The sequence below is a fragment of the Heteronotia binoei genome, chromosome 9 (assembly GCF_032191835.1).
Source record: "Heteronotia binoei isolate CCM8104 ecotype False Entrance Well chromosome 9, APGP_CSIRO_Hbin_v1, whole genome shotgun sequence".
In the NCBI taxonomy this organism is placed as follows: Eukaryota; Metazoa; Chordata; class Lepidosauria; order Squamata; family Gekkonidae; genus Heteronotia; species Heteronotia binoei.
In genome coordinates, this window is record NC_083231.1 from 101406640 (window position 1) to 101432179 (window position 25540).

Here is a 25540-nt window from a genome sequence, read left to right on the forward strand (position 1 = left end):
TATTGCTCAACAAAATTGGAAAGGGGGTGAGCCAGCCCACTCCCTGCCCCGCTCAGGCCATTTGGTGGGGCGGAAATGACATCCAGCATCCTAGATCTAGTTGCACTGGTTTCTGGCGAGGCGGTCCCAGGCTCCTGGGTTCTCTTCCCAAATGGCATGCCACACCATCAGGCAACACGGCAGCCAAGACGGTCAAAGCAGAAAGAGAAGAAAGCTAGGCTGGGAGGGCGAGCCAGAGAACCAAATGCCCCATCAAGGAACGGAGGTATTAGTGCAACGGATGGGGTACGGAGGGTAAGCGGGACCATGGAAGGGAGCGGAACGATGCCATTTTGTGTTTTTGCACCAACTGCAGAAGGGGGCTGTGGGACAGCCCTCCCCTCCATCCATCTCACCTCCCAGGAACAAAGTCATATGCTACAGATTGCATTTCTGGTTTGCACTTTCACAAACTGGGAAAGGGCAAAGAGGGTGAAGGGAAAGCGGGGGATCTGAACCATCTGCTGGGCCCTTGGACATCGCTGCCTCTTTCTGTGGTCTTGGCAGTCATTTCTTTGGGAGGTGGATTTCCTTTCTCTCTGGCACTTCTTCATGCTTGATGAACTATTTTGTAGGGTGGTGGGGTTTTTTGGTTTTTTGTTTTGTCCTGCTGGTTATTCATTCATAGAAATGTTTATAGACCATTGACACGCTGAACCATGAAGGGGGGGGAGAAACCAAAAAAGGGGGGGGGAGAAAAAAAAGAGAGCATTGCACTTTGTCCTTTGAAAGAAAGCAAGGCGGGCATCCTCCGCTTTGGAGGCCTCTTCTCCACTTCCTATCTTTCAGGTGGCCCATTGGCATCGCAGAGAGTCCTTAAAAGTTTTCCAGTGTTGCTGAGATCCCTTCCGTCGTGCTTCGCACCACCCTCCAGGTGCTTTTGTTTTAAAAAAAAATTCTGTATCCGACGAGGCCGTTTTGGAGGTTTCCAAAGTGCAAATGAGTCCAAGGCTAGGTAGGTCCACCGCCTTGAAGCACCAGTCACGGTGTGTTTGGTTCCAGTTTCAGCCACTGTAAACCCTGACGAGTGTAGGGTACCAGTTCCATCATACTGCTGTTCAAGGAGAGAGTGCACACGGCGGCACTGAGCTCAGAAAAAAACTCTGGGGAAGAGAGAGAGAGATGAAAAAAAGAGTCACATTTGGCTCCTGACAGTGGACTGGATCACACTACCCAACTGAGTGGAGTTTATTTATTAAGATAATGATACCCAGACCCAGGGGTGGAATTCTAGCAGTAGCTCCTTTGCATATTAGGTCACACATCCCTGATGTAGCCAATCCTCCAAGAGCTTATAAAAAAGAGCCTTGTAAGCTCTTGGAGGATTGGCTATATCAGGGGTGTGTGGCCTAATATGCAAAAGAGCTCCTGCTAGAATTCCACCCCTGCACAGGCCTCATTTTGGGCTGGAGCTCACAGGAGCAGAGCTCCAGAACCTCTAAATTTTATTGGGCTCTTTCTTTTTTACCCCTTTCAAAATACTTGCTTCTGGGCTCCATTGTTCAAACCCCCTGTGAGAATTTTGCAAGTCTAAGATTTGACAAACTTTCTAATATTTCCCCCCACAAAAAATGGGGAAATAACCAAACTGTATATAAAGCAGACAGATGGAAATCTTCATCATGCCACTGTGGCCACACAGGAGAAAGTAATTTTAAAAGTATAAGGTTTTATGATGACAACTATAATTCAAGAAGCATTTTAAGGGGGATGCTGAGCTGATATATATAGTACACCTTCCGGTGATGTCACGGGTGTGTGGCATATGCAAATGAGTTGTGCAAATGAGCTCCAGCACCTCTTTTTCTATGAAAGACCCCTGCTGATACCTCAGCCTGCCTTTTTGTTCAAGTTTGCAGCCTACCTCCAACCTAAGAAGCCTTCCTCCAAATCAAGAGGCTTGTCAATTGGAGAAAGAACTGCTAAGGAGAGTTCCTTAGGCTGGAGGACGGTCACTTGTGAGGTGGTTCGATAACACACAACAGCACAAGGCAGAGTGTAACATGGGTTTAGGCAACCTTCTCAGCCTGAACACCAGAAAAGCAAGTACCTGTGAAGATGCTGATGCACCAGCAAGCAAAAGAGGACCGGAGGAGAAGGAGAAAGAGAAGTAGTAAAAGAAGAAAGAAGACGATATGGGATTTATATCCTGCCCTATACTCTGAATCTCAGAGTGGTCACAATCGCCTTTACCTTCTCTCCCCCCCCACACACACACACAACAGACACCCTGTGAGATAGCTCTCCCAGCAGCTGCCCTTTCAAGGACAACTCCTGTGAAAGCTATGGCTGACTCAAGGCCATTCCAGCAGGTGCAAGTGGAGAAGTGGGGAATCAAACCTGGTTCTCCCAGATAAGAATCCACACACTTAACCACTACACCAAACTGGCTCTCAAACTGTGAGAGAGGTAAGGGTGGTAACTGGGCATATGGAAAGCCAGCTTTGCCCCAGATCCATCGTCAGCACCATAGGACCTCTCATCCATCCCTGCTCTCCAGGCCAGAGAATACCTGCCCCAACCCACACCTGCAGAAGCAGTTTTATGCAAAATAAGAGCATCCTCATTTGAATAACTTAAGCTGGTGATGAAATACAGTGCCTGGAGGCTCTGAGGTATGAATACAGAACAGTATCTTCTCCATTCCCTTACAAAGCCAACCTCCGCAGACTTCCACCCTTCTAACTCCACTGATTTTGAAAACTCTAGAAGGGGTTAACTCTGCGGAGGAATGTCCTGTTAACGTTGCAAGCAGATCTAGCCTGATGCCTGAGGAAGCTCCTGCCCTCCTGTGGGCACAGTAAGGTTCATGCGATCAGAAGAGAAATCAGTACATAAAGGTGTGATAATGGACTGCAGGGGATTGTAAATGCCTCAGTCTTAATCTGTTTACATATCGATATCCAAATCTTTATATTATTATGGTTTTATTTTGTTATTTGGTCCCCAACATGGATTGTTTTGTGCTGGTTACGAAATGTACTAAAAATTACTACTACTGCCACCACTACCACTATTACTACTACGACATGCAGGGCTTTTTTTGCAGCAGGAACTCCTTTGCCTATTAGGCCACACCCCCTGATGCAGCCAATCTTCCAAGGGCTTACAGGGTTCTTAGTACAGAGCCTACTGTAAGCTCCAGGATGACTGGCTGCATCAGGGAGGTGGGGCCTAATATGCAAAGGAGCTCCTGCTACAAAAAAAAAGCCCTGACTACATGGATACAGCAGAATTGCCAAATGCACACAGGAAGCCACGGGTGGGAAGCAAGAATCAGCAGGCCTGAATTCTCTCTGATTGATTTCAATTAATCTCCAAAAGTCAATGCCTGGAGGACCTGAGGCCCAGGTTGTGTTTTCCTTTTAAACTAAGCATTGTATTTTTTTTCAAAGTTCTTTTCATAAACATTCTGCTTTTAGGTGAGCTTTAGTGGCTAAAAGGATGGGCTGTCTGTTCAGCTCTCAGTTCAACCACAAACGGGAAGGGCTTTTTTGCAGCAGGAACTCCTTTGCATATTAGGCTACACCCCCATGATGTAGCCAATCCTCCAAGAGCTTACAGGGCTCTTAGTACAGGGCCTGCTGTAAGCTCCAAGAGGACTGGCTACATCAGGTGGGTGGGGCCTAACATGCAAAGGAGTTCCTGCTACCAAAAAAGCCCTGCAAACGGGTAAGACTGTCTTCAGACAATATTGGCTCCCCTGCTCCTCACGATGGCCATCTATTTGTAATTCGAAGACGACACCACTGGTCTACCTTGCAGGGCTTTCGTAATAATTGCTGCTGTGATATTTGTGAGCTGCTTGCAAGGCTGAAAGCCCTCTATCAAAACCAAGCATCCTTATTCTTAAAACAACTGACAGATCCATCCCAAGGAGGCAAACGCTTCTGCACTTGAAATGCTGGGCTTTGCTGTTCTCAACAGTCACTGCACCCAGCTGAGACATAAATTAGGGCTGATTCACACTTTGCGTGGTGGCAAGGCGCTTTGCTGGCTACTGCCAACAGGGGCTGGCAAATGGCCCGCAGAACAAACTAGAGATGGGAGCTTGCAAACATACAAGGGATCAAATGGGAACTGGATCTGCACAATCGTGGATCCCTGGAGAGAGTCTCCATAGTGTTTGCTGCAAGCTTGCAAACTGCAGACCTCTTTTTCGCTCACTGGCATTTACTACTGCTGACACGGATGCATTGGTGTGCATCTGAAGTGGCTGCCTATCAATTGTAATCAGGGCTTTTTTTTTGTAGCAAGAACTCCTTAGCATATTAGGCCACACACGCCTGATGTAGCCAATCCTCCTGGAGCTTACAGTAGGCCCTGTAAGAAGAGCCCTATAAGCTCTTGGAGGATTGGCTACATCAGGGGCCTAATATGCAAAGGAGTTCCTGCTACAAAAAAAGCCCTAAGGGCCACATCAGACCTGCTGTGAGTTTCATGTTTGGAGCTCCCAGAGATTTTTTTTTTACAGTTCATTTCCAAGCATTCAGGGAGCAAATTCAGATCTGGGGGCTTTAGCCTTCGCTGTGGGAGATAAAAACATTTTGCCCATTAAGTGCTGATCTGAATCAGAAGCTTATATGCCTAAAGATGAAGTTTTTTAAAAAATTGCTGGGAGCTTTATTAGAACCTAAGAAGAGGCCTGCTGGATCAGACCAGCGGTCCATCTAGTCCAGTATCTTGTCTCAGACCATAGCCAAACAGTTCCTCCAGAAGGCCAAAAACAAGAGGGCAGAGGGGCCAAGGCCTTCCCCTGATGTTGCCTCCTGGCTCTGGGATTCAGATGTGAAAGTTCCTCCCAGTCACCATGGCTAGTAGCCACTGATAGACTTATCCTCCATGAATGTATCTAAACTCCTTTTAAAGCTGTTTATTCCTGCGGCCATCACTACATCCTCTGGCAGCAAATTCCGCATTTTAATCTCTCTCTGTGTAAAATTGTAACACAGAACTCCCAGTGCACGTCCGGCTTAACCCTCAGGACGTTTGCGGGCACAACGAGATCACATATTGTGCACTGCATATCTGGTGAAGCTCTCCAAGGCCTTGAGGCAGAGAAGGGTCTTCCCCAACTACCCCATTAAATGCACTAGGAACTGAATCTGGAGCGCCCCTGCAGCATTTTGAGCCACTGACTCGTGGGTTTTCTGAAGTTCGGGCACCACCTTGCATGTGAATACATAATTGGGAGAAAGCAGAGCTTCCGAGTGCCACAGCCGCAGTTACCGGCTGGAGAGATGCAAGTCAAGCCCTTACTCTTATTCTTCCTGGCCAAAATGTCAGCTTGTTCCCAGAGATCGTAGGCGAAGAGAATATAGGAAGTGATGTTGACGAAGGAAGAGGTGATGGTTGGGATGTGGTGAGGAATGCTGACGGAAGAGCCCATGCTGCCGCCGCCGCAGCTGCTGGCGCTGGAGCCCGTCTGGGAGCTTACGGAACTGGCTGGAGAAGGCATCGGAGAAAGAGGAGACGGTGTTCCTGTGCTCCTGCAGGACAAGCACATGACAAAGGAAGCTGAAGATCTCTCTTGGCCACTCAGTTCTAAAGACAGATGGCTGCTGACACAAACACATGAAGCTGCCCTATACTGAATCAAACCTTTGGTCCATTAAAATTGATATTGTCTACTCACTGGCCCCTGATTGCATTGATTTTGCCTTAAATGTGGTATATAATACATCAGTTTTGATAGTATAGTTAGTTATAATTTCTTTATTCCATTTGAGGCCGGTCATCACGGAAGCTCTGCGCTTTCTTTCCTATCTACCTTTTACCGTGATTCTCTTGTGTGGTTGCTTTCTCACTGGCCCCAGCTGCCCAAGTCTAAGGCAGAATCCTTTCACATCATCCTCCCACCTGGACCTTTTAGCTGGAGATGCCAGGGATTGAACCTGGGTATCTCTTCACATGCCAAGCAGATGCTCTATCCCTGAGCCACACTCCTTCCTTTCCTCCCTCTCTCTCACACACTCAATAAAACACACACGAGTTCTCCTTCGCCCTTCATTTATGTAAACACACAGTTTTTAAGAGCAAATTCGTATTTAGTTTGCAGTGTTCAGCTTGTGGACGAAACTTCCATCATTCGCCATTGTGGAGTTAATCTGCATGGCAACCTTTTGAAGGATCAACATGCAGCCTGCATTAGAGGTTCTTCCCTGCAGTTCAAACTACTCTGGACCCAAGGGGGATACTCAGAGATCAGAGTAACATCAGGGGAGGTAATTCTACCAACATTACAACAGGTTTTTTTTGTAAGAAGAGCAAGCTGAAATTTATTTGTTTTAATTGCTTATTAATTGTTAAGAACATAAGAGGAGCCCTGCTGCATCACACCAGTGGTCCATTTAGTCCAGCTATCTCACACAGTGGCCAATCAGTTCCTCTGGACAGCCAGCAACAGGGGATAGAGGCCAAGCCTGCCCCCTGGTGTTGCCTCCTGGCACTGGGATTTAGAGGTAGTCCCTCAGAATGTGGAGGTTTCCCTCAGTCACCATTGGCTAGTAGCCACTGATACATTTATCGTCCATGAATCTATCTACTCCCTCTTTAAAGCTGTTTATTCCTGTGGCCATCCCTACATCCTCTGGCAGCGGATCCCACATTTTAATCCCTCTCTGTGTAAAGTACTACTTCCTTTTGCCCATCCTGAACTCACGGGAGAGGTTATTTATGTCAATTAGGTGACAAAGAGAAATAGTTGAGCCAGCTCTGGCCTTGGACCAACAGCTGAGAAGGCATGGGGGGGGGGGATTTTGAAAGAATCGCAGCCTTGACCCGGAACTGGTTCACCACCAGCAAGACTGCTCAAACCAAGGATTGCCAATGGCTTGCCATTGCTTAAGCCTGGCAGTCGTTGGTTTGAACAGCCTGGCTAGTGGTGAACCACTTCCGGGTCAAGGCTGCGATTCTTTCAAAATGCAGAGTAAGGCCTGAAATCCTTCCGTGCACATGCAGGAACAGAAGTCACAAATGGCCATGAAGCACACACACACACACACAAAAGCAGTAAACTTCCACACTCACACACACACTCGTTATACTACTTCCTCATTCCCATCTCAGCTACGCATCTGGGTTCATCCAAAAAATTGCTAAACCAAAAGGCACAAGATAGAAATACTGTCCTCATCGCACAAAAATGTCAAGAACTTTCTTGAGTTTGGCTCTCTATAAACAGTTTTATAGTCTAATACTTGTAACCCATTTTGACATAACCAAATTTTATTTTTTACTACAGAATTATAAATATGTACTTTGCAAACTTCCTCACTGGTGGTTATGAAGTAATACTCCACCTCTAGTTATCGTAATTTCTGTAACTGGAATTGTTTACATTAATAAAAACTGAAAATGTTTTTTAAAAACTCAACTTAATCTTGAGTCTATGGCCAAGGTTAGGAAGAAACTGACTTTCCATTTCAATATGGCGCAGACCCCAGCATATTCTCATAGTTTATCTAATCCTCTCAAGAATGCTTGGGGTAGCAAACAAGGGCACTGCTATTCAGCCTCATGGCATTTATTGCACAAAGGCGGATTTGACTCTCAAAAGCCTATACCCTCCCCCTAAAAAAACACCCGTGTTGGTCTCTTAAGGTGCTACTGGACTTGAATCTAGCTGTTCTGCTGCAGACCAACACGGGGTGGAGTTCTAGCAGGAGCTCCTTTGCATATTAGGCCACACACCCCTGAGGTAGCCAATCCTCCAAGAGCTTACAGGGCTCTTTTGTAAGCTCTTGGAGGATTGGCTACCTCAGGGGTGTGTGGCATATGCAAAGGAGCTCCTGCTAGAATTCCACCCAAGCAAAATGCTGCCAATGAACAGAGGACACCCAGCTCTATTTCTCCTTTCCAGCAGAGTCAATTATACAACACTTATTCTGAACACTGGTCTCCTTTAAAGAGATTAGAAATACAGCTTATAACCTTTGGGAGTGTGAAAAATCCATCAGGAATTCCCTATTCAGATGCTCAGAGCAATAATTAAAACAATTCCAAGCTCTTCTACCCTCCTATGGTACATTCGGCTCAGTACAATTCAAACCCATCAGGGCCTGATCTTTAAAACAAGAAAAAGGATCGGATCTGTATGTTTTCAGTACTACCTTGCGACACATGGAGAAGGTGCTTGCGTGATTCGGGAGGAACTCTGCAACAAGGAACAAATTTCTAGTTAGATTGCAACTGACACCACCCAATGCTAGTTTCTGTATTTGATTTCTGACTACTATCAGACACAGAGGCGGAGAATTGGGTAATGAGAATCACCTGCAAAAACCAGTTCATGTCATAGAATCATAGAATTGGAAGGGACCTCCAGGGTCATCTAGTCCAACCCCCTGCACAATGCAGGAAACTCACCTCCCCCTAAATTCACAATGTCACACAAGAAAGAAATGTGGTACAATTAATCTTGAGATGCACCAAAGTAGGTCTAAACTCACCTATCGGATTTAATAAGAGCCTGTTCAAAAGACAGACCCAGCAGTGAAGTTTGAGACAAAAATGTCCACATAAGCAATAAGGTGCACAGGATCACACAGTTTCCCTTATCTCAGCAAATAAACCATGTTTTTTCTTTATGTTGTAGAAAGGGAGTGTTACTTTGGTCACACAGGGAGGCCACTGAGGTAAACTTTTCTTTACAACAGAAGTTGGCTCTAGAGCATCATTGGAGGCTAAAATATCATGTTCCTCATGCAGAATTTTTTTACATCTTTTGGACATTTCAAAATTCTGGAAAGCTTGCACGTAAGGGGAGAAATTGTTACAGGCTGTCAACTCCTTTTATTCTAATTCATTTATAACCCCACATTTCTCTCTAGTGGTGACCCAAAGTGGCTCACATTGCCACTTTATCCTCACAAGAACCCTGTGAGTTGGGCTAGGCTGAGTGTATGTGACTGGACCAAAGTCACCCAAGCAAGCTTCTACAGTAGGGTGGGGATCTGAACCTGGGTCACCCAGCTCCTAGTATGACACTCCAGCCACTGCACCATAGACTGGCTCTCAATCCAGAGAGATCACTTCCAGCCAGTTTCTAGGCCCATGTCAGAATCTGCCTTCATTCTCATTCAAAGTTAGACCATAATGTTCTAAATCCTCTACCTTGAAGTGTTCATTAAGGGTCCGGGAATACTTTATTGCAGTGTCCTTTTTGTAGCGAAACATTGCCATGTACAGAATGGCTTGGCAGCGCATGCTGTGGAAACACAATTTGAAGCAGAGAAGGCAAAGACAGATTTCCTTTAATATGTGGTTTTTAGATTTACATATATATTTATAACTAGACTAGGAATAAGGCCTGTTGTGAGGAAAAATGCAATGGACTCTAGAAAGAGGATCTGGGTGAAAGCCCCTCCACCCTTGCTGTCTTCCCCCCCACCCGCTCCCACCAGACACCAACCACCTCCAAACCACATCTTCCTCTAAACTAACCTTGCACCGATGGCAATCCACTACTCCCCCCAACCATGACATTCACTGACCATCACCCTTGCTGTCTTCCCACTCACCTCGTAGATGAAATAGATGATGGCTTTGCCCCCACCCCATCCCACGCATGTGTGTTTGTGTGTGTGTACCTGTGTCTGTGGTGGCTGAAAGAGGCCCAGAATAGACATAAGGAAAAATAATTATGGGGTGCACGGGGATGACAAGTCACACAGACAATGAAGCTCAGCATTCCTTTTGTTTGCAGCGCATTGTTGCTGCCTTTCCTTGTAATATTCAGCCTTACATCAGTGCGAGCTTGTGGTGTGATCTGTTTTTAGTTTTTTTGGCCTGGCAAGATTGTGTTCTGGTATACCATAGAGTATGTGCCTCAAGGCAGCCATTTTCTGTAGGGGAATTGATCTGACTTCAGCTTTCCATCTCCCCCCTTCTCACAGCCTCTACCTTGGAAAAGTACAGTCTTTCTCCACAGTGGGGTCCAAAGCAGGAGGGAAGCAACCTCAGCAAGGTATAATGACAGAGTCCATCCTGCAAAGCAGCCATTTTCTCCAGGGAGTTGATCTCTGCCACCTGGAGAGAGTTGTAATTCCGAGTGATCTCCAGCCCCCACCTTGAGATAGGCAACAATGGTTCCCCAGAAGGAAATAGCTGGTTTGGAGGGTGGAGTCTATGCCATTGTACCTATCTGAGGTCCCACCCCTCCTCAAACCTCACCCCTTTCAGATTCCACCCCTCAAATTTCCAGGAATTTTCCAACCCAGAGTTGGCAACTTATCTTCTTCTCAGTCAACCATCAGCCTACCTCTATTTGCCCCTCTGACTTCAGCTTTCTATCTCCTCCCCCCTTCCTGCAGCCTCTACCTAGGAAAAGGACAGTCTTTCTCTGCAGTGAGGACCAAAGCAGTTTACATCATTCTCCTCTTCTCCTATTGATCCGCACAAGAACCCTGTGAAATAGGTGAGGCTGAAAATCTGGGCCTGGTCCAAAATCACCCAGTCAGCTTCCACACCAAGAACCTGGGTCTGGCAGATCCTGTTCTGAAGCGCTGACTCCTATGCCACGCTGTCATAAGAGGGCTGCTGCTGAACAGTAGCAAGCAGTCAAGCCTAGGGTAGCCAACCTCCAGGTGGAGTCTGAAGATCTCCTGGTATCACAACTGAACTCCAGACAACAAATCTCTCTCCCCCTGAAGAGATTAACTGCTTTGGAGGATGCACTCTAGGGCAGTATATTCAGATGAGGCTTCTCCCTTTACTGACAGAACCAAGCTTGGTTGCCTAGTAACAGCCTCTGCCTAGCAACTTCCCCAGTGGCTCAATCCTCATCTGAGGGGAGACTGAGGGGAGGAGGAACAGAGTGAGTGACAGAAAAGAGGCAGCTACCATGGCCTCTGAGGAAATGCTCCCAGCAGGCCAAGCCAGCCTGAGCCTGTTTCAGCGGGGAGGGTGGGATATAAATTGAATAAACCTAACCTAACCTTGCCACCTAGTCACATTACCACCTTGTTCCTAGTCTTTTCACTGTTTCCCCATTGCCACTGCCTACTTTATCTTCCGAATGCCACAGAGAGTGGATAGGCAATTGTGGGCAGGAGAGAGGAATGGACTCAACTAATGGAATTCAACAGAACTTTGAGTGGCAGTTGACGGGCCAATGGTTGAGGAAGCACACATTGGCTCTCTCAATGGGAGAGCCAGAAAGTGCCAGTACACTTGGGGTTTTATATATACAGGATCTGAGTACAGTAACACCTTAGAGACTGACAAGGTTTTCAGGATATATGCTTTTGTGAGTGAAAGCCATCAGAATTTTGACTCTTGAAAGCTTATACCCTGAATAATTTGGTCTCTAAGGTTCTAGGAAACTTTAATCTATTTGTTCTACTGCAGACCAAAGCAGCTACTCTCCAAAAATTAAATATATATATATTTCTATTACTTCATACTCAAAGAGCTTTGCATATACCATGGAGTTAGATCTTTCTCAGTTCTGCCCCGTTCTACTCCTTATACCTCCTCCAACGTGACTATTTTATATGTGGGTCCCATGATCCCCCACATAATTTTAATGATGGTGAAAGCCTCCATGTCCCTTCCCTTTTTTCAGTGGAAAAAACTAGACAGATCCAACCCATTATCTCAATCATGTTTACAAAGACCATGTACTGTAGGCTCACATTACTATATTCACATGACAAACCGAGGAGAAAGAAGAGGCTGTTCATAGAATCCAGAGATAAAATCTTTGGATAGAAATCCAAAGAATCCATAGATGACCTCTTGAGTTTTTTCCTCATTAATATTTCAATTTATTTCCATGTATGTTTTTATAGAAACCTTTTTCAAACCAAAAACACTTGAAAATATAACAAGGACCCACTCACCATAAAACAGCAAAGATTTTTTCCTGTGTAGTAGCTGAAGAGTCCATGAAGGATTTTAATGTCATTATGAATCTAAAAGACGACAAAATTATAGACGGTTGTCAAAATTTTAAAAATGATATTTTATATGCGGCAACAGCACAGTAAAGTGCTATTTACACAGGGTCACGCTGAAAGTAAGGAAACATGGTCGTTTGGAGAATAAACTTTTTTTTGTGACTTCAAAATCGCAAGGCTCCTCCTTCCTTATTTTTTTTTCTTATCTAGCTAACCCATGTGCAACGGAAAAGGAAGGAAATACAGATACAAAACACCCCCTTTCAAAATACAAGCCAAGAGCTCATTCTGGTTTTTATTCTCTCACTGAAGCAAAGTGAGAAAATAAAGAAAGTAGGAAATTAACAACTAGTATCTTTTTAAAATGTAGTGCTGTCCTCCCCTCACTTCACTCAGAAGTACTCAAAGGAGCTTACAGACTGAACACAAGCAAAATATCATCTCCACGGAACGCCCATGTGGAGCAATGGCTAAGAGTGGCAGAGTGTAATCTGGAGAACCAGGTTTCGTTCCCCACTCTACCTCCATACAAACACGAAGCCTGCTGGCTGACCTTGGGCCAGTCACGATTCTCTCAGAAAGGTAATTTCAAGCTGCTTTGAGACTCCTGAAGCAAGAGGAAAAGGGGGTATAAAAACTTCTTCCTCTTCTTTTGGGCCCTGGGTTTGACACTGGTTTTTCCTATTTCCAAAACTATCTCTTACAGTCCAACTAATTCCAACAAGACCCACTTTCCCTCCTTTGTTGCTCTGAATGGAACTTGGTATTCTATACAGCTCATTCATTGTGGGGGGGGGGGAGGAGTCCAGGGCATCAGACTGCACTCCTGCAGGCTCCCAACCAACGGCTTAAGGGCTGGCTAAAAAGCTCCCGTAAGCCAAATGCTGGCCCATGAGCCTGTAACTTCCCCACCTCTGGCTTCGAAAGTCAGCAGGATTTCCCCACTTACTTGATGAGGTCTATGGTCTCTGCAAACATGGTATATGCTGGCTTTGGTGATAGGGTGTCCGATTCCATTGCAAGGCCACACTCGATGAATGACAGGGCAGCATCCAAGTACTTGAAGGCCTTCCCGACTTTGTCCGTCTGTTGGGGAGAAGGAGATTGCTGGTCAGCTCCAAGAGCATGGAAGTCCCACAACCCAAAGATTCAGAGGGTTGGCCACGAGTGAAATGAGATGCCTGCACTTTTTGACTCCGGTCTGAAATCATGTTTCTCTGCTTCCTTCCCTTAAATAAATGGAACATCTCGGCTTAGGAGAATTCAACCCCAGTGAGAGCTTTAAGTCAAAGTTTGACAAGCCACTGAAAGGAATCCCATATATTTAAAGCAGGGAACACATTTACCGCTTGCCATTAGCCTGAGGTAGTCATCATCTCAAACACAAAGCAGCGAACTGGTGCTTTGGGCAGGAAGCTCTCCTGACTGTTTCCGGTAAATGCTTTTATGTAACAGGGTTGGCTCTCCAATAGGTTGGGGAGGGGGGGGGAGAACCCAGAGAGAAAGCTTTTTTTTAAGTTTTAAGGAGGGAGAAAGATAAGTACCAGCTGCTGTTAAGAAGCAAGTAAGCAAGCAAAGCAACCTGGTGCTGAGATGCCGAAGAGCTTCGAAACACACCACAGTGGCCTTGTCAAAGAAGCCAAACTCTACTCAAGGGCAATGTTCCCTCTAAGCTGTGGGGTCTTGTGAGCAAAAATTCTACTTTGTGAGCAACTGGCATTAAAGTTGTGAACTACTGCACAAATTAGTTTGCTCTCTGGCCATTTTTCCTGAGCTAAAACAAAAATGTGTGAGCCAGAAGCTAAAAAACTGGGCTAGCTCACACTAACTCAGTTTCATGGGTAGACATTTCAAAGGATTTCTGCTGACAAAAGGATCAAGGTCCCACCCATCCTCAAATCCCACCCTCTTCAGACCACCCCTCAAATCTCCAAGAATTTCCTAACCTGAAGTTGGCAACTCTACCTTCTTCTTCCTTGTTGTGGACAAAAAGAGAGCCAGTTTGGTGCAGTGGTTAAGTGTGCAGACTCTTATCTGGGAGAACTGGGTTTGACTCCCCACTCCTCCACTTGCAGCTGCTGGAATGACCTTGGGTAAGCCATAGCTCTCGCAGAGCTGTCCTTGAAAGGGAGCTGCTGTGAGAGCCCTCTCAGCCCCACCCACCTCACAGGGTGTCTGTTGTGGGGGGAGAAGATATAGGAGATTGTAAGTCACCCTGAGTCACTGATTTAGAGAGAAGGGCAGGGTATAAATCTGCAGTCCTTCTTCTTCTCAGTCAACCATTAGCCTGCCTCTATCTGCCCCTCTGACTTCAGCTCTCCATCTCACTCTCCCTCTCAAACCCAGCCGGCAGCAACGCAGGCCCATGAGGTGGTGGCAGTCATCTCCTGCGCTGCTGGCAGTGGGCAGTGAATGAACCCCTCATGGCATGTTGGGACTCCTGCTTTGCCATCCCGAAAGTTGCTTAAGTGGTTTGGTTAGAGATCCAGTCCACATATCGCAGTGGGCTCACTCCATGTTCATGGAAGCCACGGCCCAGGGTGGACCTGTTCCACGATATTTGGCAGTCCCATGTCGTGCTACAGACAACTTCCAGTTCTGTCCCCTGCACAAAAAAAAGAGGTCAGGGTGGGGTTCTGCAGGCAAAAGCCACAGACTGATCTGCAGCAGCTGGGGTCCCGTGGAGCTGTTGCGCTTTCTCTCACTTGTAAGGGAGCACTTTTTGTCCATACCAAGGAAGAAGAAAGAAGTGCTGTTTTGAGGGAACATGGCTGTGCTGAAGGCAATGCTAACATCCCCTCGTCTCCTGGGGACCCACCCCTCTTCAACAAGGCTCTGAACCATTGGATATGTGGCACAAACTTCATTCGTCGTCATGACAACTCAAGCAGGCCAACGTTAAACAGGCCAAGCAACAGTGGGTGGAGCCAGCCCCATTCCACCTTAACTCAGAAGGGCGGCCGAGGTCACCTGTTGCCTTCACTGTTGCCTCACTGCCCACGCACTCTCCTTTCCACACAACGGGCCTTCCTCAGGCACCTTTGGCCCACAGAGAGACTTTGCTCTCATCCTGCTCAAGCTCTGGCTGAGAGCGCAGCTAGTACCTGGTCACTCGATTTCTGCCACCACAATGCCTGCGAGAAGTATCTGCCTTTGTTAACATCAGGCACCCAACAGTTGCAGGGGCACTCCCCCTCTGCATTCCAAGCTTAATGCAAACTACACCCTTGTCATGATCCTACACCTAGCGAGGCCTACAGGCTCCAGGGATACCTGTATTTCAGTAGCAGCAAGGCCTACATTTCCCAGGATCCTTTCTGTCCCCGATTGGGTGGGCAGCAGTTTAGGAGGGAAAGTTAGCCCAGAGAGGTGGACCTGGGAGGAAAGCTTATAAAGAAGAAGACTGCAGATTTACATCCCCTCTTCTCTCTGAATCAGAGACTCAGAGCGGCTTACAATCTCCTATATCTTCTCTCCCCCCAACAGACACCCTGTGAGGTGAGTGGGGCTGAGAGAGCTCTCTCAGAAGCTGCCCATTTTTCATACAACTCTGCAAGAGCTATGGATAACCCAAGGCCATTCCAGCAGCTGTAAGTGGAGGAGTGAGGAATCAAACCCGGTTCTCCCAGATAAGAAGCGCACTTAACCACTACACCAAACTGGCTCTCATAAAGGCCAAGCTACAGCCAAGGCAGTGTTCTCTTTGAAAAGGCTGGGCTGGAGAAAGCTGCAGCTGGGGAGAGATCCCTCACCCAAAGGGGGCAGAGAGTCTGGCATTAGAAGGAGGGAAATGTGTAGTTAGTTGCATCAGGGCTTTTATTGCTTTGTACCAGCCTGAACTGTTTTCATATTCACGCTGCACTAATTTTTTTTTACAAATCACTTATTGTTTTTGAGCACTTATAGTAAACCTGTTGTTATATTGCCTGGGTTCTCACATCTCTTCAGTCACAGACAGGAATTTGCTAATAAGGAAGACAGAGGTTGAGTGGGTGCTCTGGGCGCTCCCAGACAGACCCTTACCAGAGTGGTGGCAGTCAGTAGACACACTCCCTGGTCCCCTGGTGTATAACAACTTCTTTCCTAAAAACACCTGGCAAGCACCAGGAAAGGTGTTGGCAGGTGTCATAGCACCCACAGGCATCATGTTGTGGATTCCTGAACTACACAGAGATACAACTACACCAGAAGCAGGTTCAGAGGTGAGCATCAGTCACAGCTCCTTAGCTGTGTGCGATAAAGTGAATGGTAAAGTTGAACAAGGAACTGGGAAGACCTGAGGTCCAATCCTATATCAACTACAGGCACAGCTCATGAGGGCCTTACACAAATCAGGCTCTCCTGGTCCAAGAACACTTCTGTAGAATGGGAAGAGTTGTACTTCTCAGGGCACTTTCACACTCACTAAATAATGCACTTTCAATCCTCCTTCAATGCACTTTGCAGCTGGATTTTACTGTGGGAAATGGCATGATCCTCTTGCAAGCTAAAGTACACTGAAAGTGTATTATTCAGCATGTAGGAAAAAGCCCTAAAAGGGTACTGGGACACTCACACCAACAAAATGCAATGAACAACATTTAGTATGTTACAAGGAAACAGAAATAGCTATGTTCTACTGCATGTAAGCAAAGAATATTAAGGAATCAGAGCCCTTCCCCTTGCCTTGTCTTGAAATCTAGAATTGTCTCGACAGCTGAGTGCCCTGCATGCAACCCATCACACTTTGCATATTGCTACTCATGAAGCTCAAACATATTTTCTTAATAGACCATTGGCCAATTCCAGGACACTAACCGATGTTTGGACTTACCGTTGCATCTGCTTTGTGCTTCAGCCTCTTGGCCTCCTTTAAGTGATATTCCACTGGATGTTGTCTGAAAGTTAAGATTTGGGGGGTGAGGGGGGAGGAGAGGAATGTTTTAAAAGAAATACATTTAAAGCTAAGATTTTGGCTGCTCTTTCATCTGTTGATCCGCCATACAAATTAAATGAACCAGCGTTCTTTGTCTTCAAGGCGCTACTGGACTCTTGGGTCTTTTCTGCTGCTGCAGACAGTAGTCTAACACGGCTACCCATCTTGATCCAGTAGGCTTATAGTTATGCAGTGAATGAATGGTTTCGCTCTACACACCAAATAATCAATTTCCTTTAACATAACGCATGAGGTTCCTTTATATTCAGTCAAATCAGGGGAGGTTATCTATGAACTCCCTCACTGAGCCCTATGACGGTCATCAAATATGCAGATTCTGTTTATAATAATGAAGCAGATTTATCTATGTTTATAGCAAGCAATTATTTTATAAGCAGTGATGCCCACCTGAACAGAGCACCAACTCAAGGACAAATCCCACTATATATAAAGTTTCAGGGAAAATGGGGTTTCCAAAATCATGTTTTGGAACGCATACCACTGGCCCATTAGGGCTGTATTAGTGAATACGTTCAGGTCAGATGTGACCAGGGCTTTTTTTGTAGAAAAAAACCAGCAGGAACTTATCTGCATATTAGGCCACACCCAATGACACCAAGCCAGCCTGGAACTGCTCAAAAAAAGCCCTGGATGTGCCCACCTCAGAACCACATCTTCAGCAGAATACTATCTTAACAGGAAAGAGAAGTGGGGCAAGAACCATTGATCTTGAAGGGGTTGAGGACTCTCAGCGATGCAAAACAGAGAGTGAAGAGCACCCAGGTGCCCAGTGGGGAAGAGATTCTAAGTATAACTGCAGGAGAGTTTGAAAGGGTTCTGCAATGGAAGAAGTGGCCAGGGAAAGGCCTACGAAGAATGGGGAAGGCAGGGAGGCAGAGGCTGAATAACTGGCAGGAACTCTGGGGAAGGCTGGTACTTGAACAATGTCTAGATCAGGGGTGGCCAAACTGTGGCTCAGGAGCCACATGTGGCTCTTCCACACATATTGCATGGCTCCATGACCCCATTGGCCAGCATGGAGAAGACATTTCTCTCTTTTAATCACTTTGCCAAGCCAAGCCAGCTGGCAACTTGGAGAATGCATTTAAAGTTAACGTTGCTTTCTTTCCACCTCTCCTCCCTCCCCATCTTCCTTCTTCCCTTCCTTGTGGCTCTCAAACATCTGACATGCATGTCTTGCGGCTCTCAAACATCTGATGTTTATTCTATGTGGTTCTTACATTAAGCAAGTTTAGCCACCCCTGGCCTAGCCAATCAAACAGTCAAGGTCAGAATATGGTTTCTGCTCTTGTAAAGATACAGAAGTGGGCCTGGACAGGCAATGGTTTGCCCAGGTGCATTACGAAGGTAGCCTTTGCAAGTGGAGGTGTAAGGCCATGAAGGAGAACAGAACATTGGTCCCAGGAGGCTCCTTCCCTACCAAGTTCTGGTCTAACTGATGCTTCTTTTGAAAACATACCCTGAATTAGAAGTTGGGAGTGAACTGCTCCACATGCATAAGCCACATGAGAAAGTATAAAATGAGGAAGCAAATGGCATCCGTGCGGCCTTTGCAAAAGAGCACTCAGATGATGGCACCACGTTTCTTAGGAGAAAGGCCAACCCGAGTTGCTTACCAGGGAGGGAAGGAAGCAAGAAGGGAAAGTGCAAAGTGAGAGAAAAGACGGAATTCTTACTTGTGCGGCTTGCTTTGAGGTTTCGTTGGCTTGGAGGTACCGTTTGGCAAAGAAGGCACTGGGAAAAGGTTAGACGCGTCCTCTGTGGATCCCTAGGAAGTCAAGGGAGGAAAGATGTCAGCTAGTTGCAGCCACAGCAAAGCTTCTGTCTTTCCAACAGGACTGCTTGTTTGATTTGTCCCCAGATTTATTTTTCTATCTCTTTCTTTTTCTACAATAAAACCCAGAGAATGAAGAACTTTGGCTTCCCACTAGCGATGTTACAACATGCTGTGAATTCTGCAGAAGGTGGGGGGAGGGGGCAGAAATTAAGTCACGGGTTTTTTTGGTGCCAAAGCCAAACTTGAGATTCAAAAGAACAAAAGCCCAGAGTGAGCTGTTCGTTCTGCACGAAGCAATGCCGCTTGGCCTCTGGCAATGCTAAGAAGCAAAACAACCACAACATACAAGCTGGCTTCGGGAGGCAGGTGATCTCAGAGGATAAAAGAAAATGTCAAGCTAAAGATGAAACCTGAGCCTAGCTTCACAGTTTCCAAAGCAGTTAGATATGTCACGAACAGTCAAAAAGAAGTGGCCAACTTGGAACCACAACCTAAGAAATTGCTCAGTGATAGATTGGCAATCTGGCCTCTCTTTGCCGCTACAAATCCAGGAGAAATGTAACTGCAAGGGATGTGAAAGAAAGACAGCTTTGTTTTCATCACTTCACCCGAAGGCCACTTTGACAGAACTACGAGATTGCAACACTAGTGTTGCCCTGAACACCATAGCTACAAAGAGAACACTATTCATTCCCTAAGAATCAAATGGTTGTAAAAAGTTCCACCCTGACATTCCAGCCCAAACTGGATCACTGCAAACTGGTTCTAGCTTGGAATTCTGGCTTTAACCAGTTTGTTTAAGGGTTCTAACCTGGAATCCTGGCCCCAATCAGTTTGATGGTTCAAACTTGGAATTCTGCCCTCAAGCAGATTATTCTCAGGGTTCTTTCTAGCCTAGGATTCTGACCCAAACTGGTTCGTTCTAAGGGTTAAAGCCTGGAATTCTGTTTACTTGGAATGATGACTCAGATGCCTCCAGAAGATCAAAAGCAACCACTCTTAACTTGCCCCTGATCTCCAGCACCTCGAATTCAGAAGTATACTTCCCATTTGGCTATCATGTGCAATAGCCAGTGACTGATCTATGCGCCTGTGCGGTCCTTTTCCTCTTTTTAAAAGCTGTCTAAGTTGGTGGCTAACAATATTAGCTTAGGGCAAAGGATTCAATGCATGCCCACAGCTTGCGGAATGCAAGATGTTTAAAAACATTTATCTAGAACCAACATAATGATGATGATATTTTTGATGATATTGGATTTATATCCCGCCCTTCACTCTGAATCTCAGAGCGGCTCACAATCTCCTTTATCTTCCTCCCCCACAACAGACACCGTGTGAGTTGGGTGGGGCTGAGAGGACTCTCACAGCAGCTGCCCTTTCAAGGACAACCTCTGCCAGAGCTATGGCTGACCCAAGGCTATGCCAAGCAGCTGCAAGTGGAGGAGTGGGGAATCAAACCCGGTTCTCCCAGATAAGAGTCTGTGCACTTAACACCACAACACCAAACTGGCTGTCTCCTAACAATAAACTAGATTTTAAAACATCCTTGAGTTTGACTGTACAAGAAATGCAGACTAGGATATTCACAGGGCATGAAATAAAGTACACATGCATACAAGGTTATGTGTGCAGTTTCCAAAAGTGATCCTCTTGTGACATGTGTTCAAGGCTACCTTGAGAGACTGGAACCAAGCCTCAAGATGCCCAGACAAAGGTTCTTGGCAACATCTCCCCTTCTCCAATATTGCCCCCCTGAGGTGGAGCAGAGGCCTGAAATGAACCTCAATTTTTTTTAAAAAAAGAAAAGGCTTGACTTTCTTGGCTATTCCTGCTCCAGCCTCCCATAAAGAGTTGTTCCTTAATGAATGCTCGTTCAGACAAGTTTGGCTCTGCGAGGAGCATGTTAAAACTGGGAGCTGGATCCAGGCTACACCTTCTGCGCACATGAAGCACTTTGTTGATGGACCGCAATTTGCTTGCCGCTCATCACAGCCCATCAACCTACCTGAAACGTTGCTCCCAGGAGACAGGGAAGGGCACAAGAGGCAAATTGGGGGTCTGTAACAGGAAGGGGGAATTGGTGGGAATTGCCCCTCTCCTGTTAACGGGAAATTCAGTCTGGATCCAACTCCCATTTGCAAAAATATATATTTTTAAAAGCATTAACTTCCCACTTTGCCACTCAGTTTCTTCTTTTTCTGTTCAGCTCAAGCTGTTTTATACAACCTTTACCCACAACAGTTTCAGAGAGCAGATGGGTTGGTCTGCAGGAGAGCAGCTAGATTTGAATTCAGAAGCGCCTTAGAGGCCAACAAGATTTGGGGGGCTGTAAGCTTTTGAGTCAAAAGCTCTCTTCATCCAATACAAGTAGTATCTGATAAAGGAAGCTTCAACTCTCAAAAGCTTACATGCCGGAAATATCTTGTTGGTCTCTAAAGGTGCTACCAGACTCAAATCTAACCTTCACCAAGACTTTAAACATGCCTGTCCTATATCCAAACTTTCTACAGGCCCGAGAGAAGCATGCTTAAATTTCTTTAAGCAGCCCCAGACCAAACACTCTCAAGGACTCCCCAAAGAAGCCAGGCCCTTCCACCTACTTTGCTGCTCTTCGAGGTTTCGGAAGGCTTTCCTTCCATTTTCCTGTGCTTGGAGGATGACGAATCCTTGTGGCTGCTTTCTTTGCTCTTGGCAGCACTGTTACCAAGTCTGGGAGGCTGGCTGGAGGTACCGCTTTCACTCTTTGGCCTCTTCTGAGCCGTCTTAGCTGGCTTCTCAGCAGGTGGCGTGGGAGACCTTGGCGGCAATGGCAACTCTTTCCTCTGTGTTGTCTCTACAGACATCTTTGAAGCCCTAGAGATGGAGAATCCAATCAGTATTTTAAGGAGGGCAGACCCCAAAGATCTGAGGGTGGGGTGGTGAGGCAGGGAAAATGAGAACCCAAGCGTGCAGGATAGAGGCCCCATTTATTTAATGGGAGGTACTAAAAAACGCAAGACAGCAAAGTGACAAAGGCTTCATCAAGGGCAATAAGGGATATCAGGGACTTTCTGGTGACTCATTGTCAATAATAACACAGAAGGTGAAACCAGAAAAAACTATGCATGCAGGAAATTATTCATTCGGGTTTGTCTGTACAGGAGATTTGGATCTTAAAGGAGCTGATGAAGGTGCAGGATCACTGAAGATTTAATTTAGGTGCTGGAAGGCACAACAGTTTGTTCTTCGCAGTGGCTAGGATCCAAAAAAACTATTTTAGGTGCGTCCAAGAAACCTGGACGAACCTCATGCGCTTCTTCTTACTTCGAGCAGCAGATCCTGCCCACCCGTAGCACTTCTCAAACCACTGCTGAAGCTCCCAACAGTTTCACAAGTGTGTGCCACTAGGCTAGGGTTGCCTACTCCCAGGAAGGGAAAAAATTGCCCTTCAAACAGAAGACCCTGTTTACTTCCAAGCAGAGCTTTCTTTGTAGCAGGAACTCCTTTGCTTATTAAGACACACATCACTGATGTAGCCAATCCTTCTGGAGCTCGCAGCAGGCCCTGTAAGCTCTTGGAGGATCAGCTATATCAGGGATGTGTGGCCTAATATAGAAAGGAGTTCCTGCTGCAAAAGAAGAAGACGACTGCAGATTTATACCCTGCCCTTCTCTCTGAATCAGAGACTCAGAGCGCTTACAATCTCCAATATCTTCTCCCCCCCCCCCCCCCGCCACAACAGACACCTTGTGAGGTCGGTGGGGCTGAGAGGGCTCTCGCAGCAGCTGCCCTTTCAAGAACAACTCCTAGGAGAGCTATGGCTGACCCAAGACCATTCCAGCAGGTGCAAGTGGAGGAGTGGGGAATCAAACCCAATTCTCCCAGGTAAGAGTTCACACACTTAACCACTACACCAAAAAAAAGTCCTGCTTCCATGCCATGAAAAACTTCAGCTGCCCATTTCTAGATATTAAGCCTCCACTGAAAGGACAGGACATTCTTCTCCAGGCCTGCTGGAAACCTGCACATGACATGGGTCATGGGTAAGTGGGGAGGAGACTGTAGTTCACGAAACGCAAGCCCCAAACCTCACTGGGTAAATAGAACTGGCCCACTTTGGCAGGAGAACATCTCTACTTGCAGCAAAAGAGTCAGAAGAAGCAAGGTTCAGATCTTCATTATTGGTGACTTACTGCACAATGTCATGTACACCGAACAGGAATTTCATTAGCAGTTTCTGCACCATAAAACTAATTTAAAAACTAATTTTGGGAGGAGGGGGGAACCAAATCCTGGCAGTTTTGTACTCACTTGTTTTTACTAGAGTCTTTATGGCTTGACAAGGATTTGGTTTCTTTCTCCAGCTTGATCTTCTTCTGATCATCTCTGGGTGCTTCTCCTTGCTGGCAACACATAAAAACGCAGAGCTCAGTACATTAAGGGTCTCGGGGTTCCAAATCCAGCCATGTCAGATTTATACCCTGCCCTTCTCTCTGAATCAGTCATCAGGATTTGGCAGAGCATGAAAAGAACTGCTCTGCACGCAGGTGCAGGAATCACAAGAACCAGGTGCTTGCTGGGGAAGTGGGAAGGGACTAAAATCCTGTCCTGTTCTCCTCCACCACACTCCACCCCCTCCCCATCTTGAAGAGCTCTCACCCGTTTTCTAAACAGACAGAGGAATATTATGCTCCCAGCAGCTGAAACAGCCGAAGAACAACATGCGCAGCACTGGTCTGTTCATGGATACTCATCCAGCAAGGGATGCACATGGAACCATGGTTCTGTGCACACATTTCCTGGATTGCAGCATGAATGTACAGAGGAGAGGAAGCAACCGGAACCCCAGTTGAAACATGGCCCCACCTGACTCCCAACAGAGCCCCAGAGTTCTCCACTCTATTATATGCACCTTCTGCAAAACAGCCCACACGCAACGGGCTCTTCAACTGACTCTGGCGACAGCATGAACCATAAAGAGAGGGCTCTGGCTTTCTGCCAGTGGTGTTCAGTGGCTCATCCCTGGGCATAAGCAAGGAATGGCAACACATGCTTGAGGGCTACAGAGGAAATGTTCTGCCAGATTTCAGATTTTTCTGCAGACCCGCTGCGTTTTTCAGGTTTATAGAAAAATCCATCTTCTCTGGACATGGCCCCAATCTCTGTATTTATGCAGCCACAGGTTTGGCCATGCTGAGAATTAGACATATGGGGGAGGGGCAAATAAATGTAGAAGGAAGGAGTCAAGGATACAGTCAAGAATGGTGAGGATACAGCGGTTACTAGGAGGAGGGAAAGAGGATAGAGTGTGGTGAAGGGGACAGAGGGAAGTGAGATGCCTCTTGCAAGGCCTTGCGGGTTCCCCACCAAGCCCAGTAACCAGTGTCAGGCAACTCGGCCAGATTTTTCACCAAGAGAGGCGGGTAGGGAAGGAGGGAAAACTGAATACAGAGGGGCATATAAAGTTCACCACACTAGAGTATGCAATGTTTGCAAAACAGACCCCAGGCAAAGAGCTCTTCAATACACTTCTACAACAGCATGAACCACGAGAGATGAGGCTCAGCTGGCCTGGTCTCAGGGCTGTAGCCAGCAGATGGCACCGGGGCAGTGCCCCCGATAGAATCTGCAGCACCCCTCCACCCAATCTCAGCTATGGCTGGAATTCTGTGATCTCAGCCATAAGGCCTAGGAACAATCACTACACTTACCAAAGCTTCACACCACCTCTTTACCTAAGCAATTCATTTTTGTTGAATGTCTGCACTTCCAAGCAAGTAATTCAATCACCCTTAAACCCAAGATACTATACCTTTAGTAAAACAACAACAACAAAAAACCTCTTTGAGACATCAAGGCATGCCTCTTTCCAACGGTGGAATTCTAGCAGGAGCTCCTTTGCATATTAGGCCACACACCCTGATGTAGCCAATCCTCTAAGAGCTTACAGAAAAGAACCTTGTAAGCTCTTGGAGGATAGGCTACATCAGGGGTGTGTGGCCTAATATGCAAAGGAGCTCCTGCTAGAATTCCACCCCTGCATCTTTTGTGTTAGGCAAAGTCTGAACTTTCCTTCCCATACAGCAGCCCTCCAGGCTTTGGTGTGATGTTTCCACAAACTTTGGAGCAAAGCAAGTTTTGGTCAGATTTGAGAAAAGTCATGGAAACCCCAGGATGTGCACAAATGCACCACAATTCTGTGGGGGAAGCAGGGGGAGGGGGAGCCCCTTCCCAACAGCACTGGACCCAGAGGATATAAACTGTGTGGAAGCAACCATATTGAAGAACAGTGAAAGCCGTCGCTGGCTCTTTTGAATAGAAGTTGCTCACATCTAACCCAAAAGAGAAGACAGTCTGCATATTAAGATTAACACCCCAAGATCTGACTTAACATCTGAGAACTAAAACCAAAGCAGAAAAAGGGGTTGTATTGGAATGATCTATTGCAATCCATCTCCTGCTGTTAACAAAAAATAATTTAGCTGCCAAACACCCCAGGGGCGCATAACAGTTTTCCACTAACAACAACAGATGAGTTGCAAGAAATTATTCCAACAAAACTCACATTTTGGGTTTAAGGAGTGGGGGAGTTTTGGGTTTTGGGGAGTGGGGTGCTGAGGTTGTCCTATAAAATGCATGAAGTAAGGCTTACAAATCACACCTAAAATGAGTTCTGACAGTCCTAAAAAAGAGTTCCTGACCTCATGGATTTCCCCGTGGACAAGAGCAGTTGAAATTTTAGTTTGAAGACTGCCTCATGAAGACTGCCTCATCAGAACAGAGAAAAGTAATAGAGGCAGAGCGCCAGAACTGCATAGAATATTTCAAGAAGCACTTCACTACAGACTATATAGACACATTATGTCATATGTTGAAACCCTTCTCTAATAATCCCTAGCCATGGAATTT

At 46.3% G+C, this 25540-nt stretch overlaps 1 protein-coding gene across 3 annotated transcripts in view; it reads right to left on the bottom strand.

Moving 5' to 3' along the window:
• Positions 1-608: 608 nt before the first annotated feature.
• The window catches only part of AFF1 (ALF transcription elongation factor 1), a 209882-nt gene continuing 184950 nt past the window's right edge, over positions 609-25540 (bottom strand). For 2 of the 3 annotated variants that reach the window (XM_060247085.1, XM_060247087.1), the window contains 10 exons: positions 22943-23034; positions 21253-21505; positions 18552-18643; positions 16753-16816; positions 12889-13025; positions 11883-11954; positions 9154-9247; positions 8151-8194; positions 5299-5528; positions 609-1142 (listed from right to left, as the gene is read on the bottom strand). In XM_060247085.1, coding sequence (XP_060103068.1) covers positions 1021-1142; positions 5299-5528; positions 8151-8194; positions 9154-9247; positions 11883-11954; positions 12889-13025; positions 16753-16816; positions 18552-18643; positions 21253-21505; positions 22943-23034 — 1200 coding nt within the window. In that variant the 3' untranslated portion in view covers positions 609-1020. The remainder of the gene's footprint in view (positions 1143-5298; positions 5529-8150; positions 8195-9153; positions 9248-11882; positions 11955-12888; positions 13026-16752; positions 16817-18551; positions 18644-21252; positions 21506-22942; positions 23035-25540) is intronic. The other variant, XM_060247086.1, reaches the window with a different exon arrangement.